Genomic DNA, 7052 nt, shown 5'->3' on the forward strand with positions numbered 1-7052 from the left:
AACAAGCCTCAAAAGTACAAAATTTCAGAAACCAATTTTTTATTCATAATACTGAATATTCATTGTCTGATACAACTCAAATAATAATGTTTTACAGCGGAAATGTAAAACCAGAAAATACAATGTCTGAACAGATGCCGCGGAATATAAAATATAAATCAGAATTGAGAACAACGATCTTCATCACCAGCCCCAGAACTGGATCTGTTTCTCTTCTTCTAACATTTCTTCAGTATTCTTATCTGAGATGAGTTTGGTGGGTGAGTGATATAGTTGTCACTCAGTAAGCAGGGGCGAGAATAACTCCCAGTTTTCAAAATCATTTTCAACAGAAACAGTAATACAATAATATACAGAAAACTCTTATTTTCAGAACAGGAATTAGAATTCAGAAATCACAGGATTCAGAACAGAAATCAGAATTAATAAGCACTGAGCACTTTAGTGAATTTCATGGCTAAACTGATATCAGTCCCCTATATGTTCTCTCCTCTACGGGGTGAGGCCAGAATCAGAAATCAGAATTCAGAGATGTTCAGAATATATATTCCTACCATTAGTTCACTAGGGAGTTTCAGCGCTTCAAAATCATATAGCAGAAATCAAACATTCAGAAACTGTGCTTCAAAACAGAAATTATAAAACTGATTTCAAGATATTTATACGTAAACTCACTTATAGTAATTTGCTAGAGTTTCGGTTGAAGTCTACTGGAAATCTGGTTGTTCTTGCTACTGGTTTCTACTGTTCGAAAATCAGCACTCTCTTAGCTCGAAAATTCAAGTAATAATCTCAAGATTTGTGTAACACAATTTCAGAGATCTGAGGTGCTATTTATAGGCAAAAATTCTGACTGTTAGCCTCCCCATTAATGACCATAATCTGACATTAACAACCTTTATTCCTTGTTTAAATGCTTCAGTTACAAGTTATAAGCTGAATCAGTAATTGTCTGCTGGAATCTCGCGCTACTGAACTCATTCGCTGCTGGATTCTATCTGTTGTCTGTTGCTGGATTCTATCTGCTGGAAAAATACCAGCTTCTGAAATATTAGTTGCTGCTGGAATTGTTAGCTTCTGCTGAACTTTTTGCCTTGCTGCTGAATTTTGCTAGCTGCTGCAAATTGCTAGCAACTGCTGGAAATTCAGGTTCTCACAGACGGTCCCACGAATCTTTATCTGTGAGACGAGTCAACCTTACCGATATTCAAAATAAAAAGCAGAGTAGGTCTCTTGTGAGACGGTCTCACAAATCTTTATATGTGAGACGGGTCAACCATATCGATTTTCACAATGAAAAGTAATACTCTTAGCATAAAAAGTAATACTTTTTCATAGATGACCCAAATAAGATACACGTCTCACAAAATACGACCCGTGAGGCCTTCTCACACAAGTTTTTGCTTAAAAAGTAATACTATTACCATAAAAAGTAATATTTTTTCTTGGATGATCTAAATAAGATATTCGTCTCACAAAATATGAACAGTGAGACCGTCTTACACAAATTTTTGATTAATAATTAATATCAAGTGGAGGTGGGTCCAAATCAAATTAGAATTAAATATAATTAGTGAAGAGAATTAAAGAAAAAGTCGGGAAAGATATATCAATCAGTTGAAAGGAAAATCCAACATTATCCTGACCCTGTTTTTTTTTAATTATCTGCCCTCAAATATCGGGGAGAGTCCACCTAATAGAAATAGGGTCAAACATGCATGTGCCTACTACCATTATTATTTCATACAATCACACATCAAATATTATACATATTTGTCATAAATAATTAGTGAATGTTTTTTTTTAAATTTTTAAATGAAAATTATTATTTTTTAATTTGAGATTATATGAGAGAAAATAAAATTGAAATAATAATATGATATATATAATTGGATGGTTAGAAAGTGTTTTTAAATTAATAATAGTATGATAAAAAAGTTTTGAAAAATATGGAATTGAGTGGGCGAAGGACAATTTTGGAATTATGAAAAAGTTTCATCGACATACCAGAAAATGGTAGTATTAGGGGTTTAAATTTAATTAAGTATTTTCATTCTAATTAAAAATTACATGATGTGACAATTTATACGTTAGCAATATCTGACTTCAGATTAACAATTTTAGTGACATATCATATTTTTTGGATGTGTTACATTAGTATTATAGTGAAAAATGACTAAAATAATAATAAAAAGTTAGTTCAATATGTCTAATATCATAAAAATCGAAAAAAAGAAAAAAATATAAATTACGTGATCAAATATTTTAATTTTCTCCAAATACAATATATCATCTTTGATATATAGACAATACAGCTCCAAATATAATATAAAGTAGGTCTCATATGAGACACATGAACTCGATTTATATATGAAACGCTTTATACATAACAAAATTTTTTTTTTTCATGTGTGGTCGTATCGAAAATCCGTATAACAAAATTGATTCATGAGAGAATATCGTATGAATTTTTGTGTATAATATAAACTAAACGATCAATGAGTTAGATGAGTGAGTTTTTATTTGGTACCAATTAAAATATAGTTCTTAGACACATAACATGATGGTGTCAATTTCCTCGACTTACATTTATGCGTGTCTCATAAATGAATTAAATTCTCGTTTATTAATACTTTATTTAAGTATATATATAGATGTCAAAAATAAAAATTAAAACTAATATAATTTTACTAAAGAATTCTTTTTTTTTTATTTTTTATTTTAGTCTATTAATTTATATTTTTTTCTCTAAATTTAGTTATTTTTTCATCGGAATGATGACGTGATATTGAAAAATAATTATATATCATCAAAAATTGTAGTTGTTATGGTGATAGACATTACTGACGTGTTTGATGTCACGTCATCATTGAGGTAAAATGACTAAAATCGAAACAAAAAAATACACGTCGGTGAATTAAGATGGTGAATTTATCGATAACAATAAAAAAAATATGAAAAAAAAATGCTAACTAGTCTTTCATCACATATCCATTCTTGTCTCAAAAAACTGATATTGTTAATATCGATCTAATAATTATTCGAAAAACACACGAACCGGCTCTGTCAAGTCGAGAAACGCGTACCCAACCAAGCGCTTAAACTCCTTTTTCGAATTTAGAAAACAATAGTGGAACTCCAATCCGGTCGACTCGAGTGCATTAATTAATAGGCCCATTGGTCTCTCACGCCATTATGCTGCAACACAGACAAGAAAGAAACCTCAACTTTTCCTCATTTCTTGTATAAAAAGCCAACACAACCCAGCCGAACCAATTACATGGTAATTCACCCTCCAATACCCATTCAAGAAAATATGAAAGATTGCTCCCATTTGTTCTGCTTGCTTTTGATCTCATGTACTATACCAGTTTTAGTGCTAAAAATCGTGATTCATCTATGGTGGACACCAAGAAAAATTGGGAATCATTTCAAGAAACAAGGGATCAAGGGCCCAGACTACCAACTTCTGTTAGGCAACATGAAGGAGCTTGCTAGCTTGAATTCAATTGCTTCATCTCAATCCATGCCCTTCTCCCACAACATAGTACCGAGAGTTCTCTCCTTCTATCATCATTGGAAGAAAATTTACGGTATCTCATTTTATCCCTTCCTTCTTCTTCTTCTTCTTTTTATTTTTATTTTTTAAAAATTACTTACCGCTGTCCAAATTCTAATTAGGTGTTTTACATTTTTGTTTTTTATTTTTTAAAATGAAAATATATGGGAAACACATAATTAGTGTAGCAATCAATATGAAAATAAAAATTGCATATTGCATAGTGTCTAAAATAGGGGAAATGAGAGGAACATTGCTTGTCCTTGTGTGTGTATTGTAGGGTCTACACTATCCAATTTTCTTCAAACAACATGATGAAACAATCACTTTCTTTTTCTTTTACCTCTTTTTGGTAAACATCATATTTCATCTCTGAATTAGTGGAGAAAATTTCGAGTAAAATATTATTAAATTAAAGTTTCATTATTTTATGGTAATGGCGGCTTAATTAATTATTGATTTACGACAGGTTCGATGTTCGTTGTGTGGTTTGGACCAACACCTCGTCTCACAGTGTCTGATCCAGCCCTTGTTAGGGAGATTTTTGTATTGAAATCAGAACTATTTGAGAAAAATGAATCCCCCCCACTTCTGAGGAAAATTGAAGGTGATGGTTTGTTGAGTCTCAGAGGAGAAAAATGGGCTCACCACAGAAAGATCATTCAACCTGCTTTCCACACTAAGAATCTTAAGGTAATAATACTAACTATCAATTGACACTCAGTCTCAAATTTGAAATTTTGTCGTAAGAGATGAGATATATATCAAGTGACACAAGTTGCAAACAAACAAATTATGTGTGTTGTTGTATGTGTCGTCATAGTTGATGATACCAATGATGGCGAAAAGCATGGAGGAAGCACTGATGGGATTGTCAGATAAGATGTCAGATTTGGGCAAATTTGAAATAAATGTTCCCAATTGGTTCAAAAATATAGTGGAACATGTCATTACAAAAGTCACATTCGGGAGCAGCTTCGAGGACGGGAGAGCCATTTTTGAATTGCTAGCACAACAATTGTGCCATGCCAACGAAGCCTACCAGAAGTTTTTCGTTCCGGGTTATAGGTATATATCGATTAATATTTTACTTTTCGTTAAATAAAATAAAATAAAATAAAAAACCTTCCAAGACATGGACTAATTGTATAACATACATGGTCTCATCGGCGAAGTCGCCGGATTAATGCGCGAAAACCCTCGTGACATTTTATAACATATGGTATGATTTAGGTATTTGCCAACGGAGAAGAACAGGAAATGTTGGGGATTGGAAAAAGAAATCCGGAAGTCGTTACTGAAACTGATCGATGAAAGGAGAAACGCGACTACTCAGTGTGAGCCAGACGAATGTCCTAACGATTTATTGTCAATGATGATAAAAGCGTGTCTCAAAGGCAGCGAGGAGTTGTCGCATCCGCGGATAACGCCAAACGACATCGTTGAGGAGTGCAAGACCATTTTCTTCGCAGGCCTGCATACGACGTCGAATCTGCTGACGTGGGCCACTGTCCTGCTAGCCATGCATCCCCAGTGGCAGGAACAGGCACGTGAGGAGGTCTTGAGGGTGTGTGGCTCACGTGACACCCCCTCTAAACATGATCTCCCAAAGCTAAAAATGGTAAGCCAAACGCAATTATTATGTTTTTTTTTAATTATTATATTTAAATATCATATTATTAGTGGATGTTTTAATAATCTAATCTGATATTAAGGTCCTAATTTTATCTATTTTNAAGAAAATTAAAATATGAATTGTAAAAATGACACATGCCTTTTAATAAGAAATGGATGTTTGGGGTATTCCAGTAGTGAATAGAGGGAGTCGTATTTCAAATATTTTAAAAAATAGCATGATCCCAAGTTTTTTTCCACTGTTATGCCCAATTTTAATATATAATATAAAGTATATATTTAGAGAATGAAATTTGTCTTGGAAATGGTACTTAATGAAAAGCCCGACTTTAGCATGTGTTGGATGTGCAAAACCTTATCGTTAGAATGATTACTAGAAATATATAAGAAAATAATTCAAACATTAAATGATTGAATTTTGACTTAAATTAGTTAAAATTTAATTAACCATGGAAAATCTTTTGCAGATGGGAATGATCCTAAACGAATCATTGAGACTATATCCACCGGCGGTAGCCATAATAAGACGAGCCGAAGTGGATACACAACTAGGAAATCTGCACATCTTGCGAGGGACTGAGCTCCTTATCCCCATCCTAGCCATTCATCACGACTCGACTCTCTGGTGCCACGACGTGCACGAGTTCAACCCCGCTAGATTCATCAAAGGTGTCGCCCACGCGGCCAAGCATCCGATGGCATTCATGCCGTTCGGGTTGGGTGCACGACGTTGCATTGGCCAGAACCTAGCCATATTACAAGCGAAACTAGCTGTGGCCATGATACTACAACGCTTCTCGTTCGAGCTTTCGCCGTTTTATCAACATTCGCCTTCGGTTCAAATGCTTCTACACCCTCAACATGGTGCACCCATTGTGTTTCGGAAATTGTAAAAAGAAATTTAATTATGTCAAATCGCGTGAGATGTGAGAACCAGATGTGCCATTTTGTTTACACTTGTACACGTCTAACTTAGAAAACGTTAAAATTCTAACTTTGCCACTTATTTTTCTAACTCACGTCGTTGAATTAATCTTCTTTGGTTGTTACAAACTAATCAAGATTTTCTCAATTATATGCTACCAGATTAAAGTTTGTTTAATTAATCATCGATTTAGAATTTGTTAGAAATTGGTTCATTTAGATAAAAAAAAAATTGTGACAGGAATCCGCAGATGTTATTTGTTGGGTATGCACTGGTTAAACTTTCGATTTTGACATAAAGGCACCGTTTTATTGTATGGTATAATTAAAGAAATTTAGTAAGAATGATAAGTAAAGTTAAACTTGTGGATAATTATTGTATAATGGATAATATATATTATGTTTGGTATTTTTCTCAGTTTTATAATAGAATGGTACACAAAATGGGTAATACCCAAAAAGCCCCTTCTCTTTATTAAATTTATTATATTAGATGCTTTTGTTCACCTTCTGAAATCATATTTCTCTCCACACCAGTAGCGTACAAACTTCTGAAACGTGTTTCTCTCCACACCTTCTGAAATCATATTTCTCTCCCAAATACCGAACGCTTTTCTCTACAAAGGCAAGCATTTGGTCGGCTAAAAACGTTAGTGAACAATTTGTACCTAAAAATCGGTTATATTATTCTATTTTCTTCAAATAAAACCCCAAATGCCGGTTTAGATTGAGTGTCCCTTTGTTTCGCATCTTATTATGATTATATGTTATTGTTGTAATCTTGCTTAATTTCATTACGGTCTGATCTATCGCCGACATACGATCACTCATATTTGTAATTTCATACCGTATGTAACCTTGATATTGTGTTCAGATAAAAACCTAATTTTTGTGCTTGTAAATATGTATATTTCAGTAGCTGACTACATATTCC

At 33.4% G+C, this 7052-nt stretch overlaps 1 protein-coding gene across 1 annotated transcript; it reads left to right on the plus strand.

The window, feature by feature from the left end:
- Positions 1 to 3192: 3192 nt before the first annotated feature.
- Positions 3193 to 6225, plus strand: LOC140959926 (cytochrome P450 734A1-like). Its single transcript, XM_073417982.1, has 5 exons — positions 3193 to 3593; positions 4029 to 4252; positions 4383 to 4627; positions 4793 to 5180; positions 5662 to 6225. The coding sequence occupies exons 1-5, from the start codon at positions 3281 to 3283 to the stop codon at positions 6085 to 6087; spliced, it is 1596 nt and encodes a 531-aa protein (XP_073274083.1). The 5' UTR covers positions 3193 to 3280; the 3' UTR covers positions 6088 to 6225.
- The last annotated feature ends 827 nt before the right edge of the window (positions 6226 to 7052 follow it).

This window comes from Primulina huaijiensis, chromosome 15 (genome assembly GCF_012295235.1).
Source record: "Primulina huaijiensis isolate GDHJ02 chromosome 15, ASM1229523v2, whole genome shotgun sequence".
In the NCBI taxonomy this organism is placed as follows: Eukaryota; Viridiplantae; Streptophyta; class Magnoliopsida; order Lamiales; family Gesneriaceae; genus Primulina; species Primulina huaijiensis.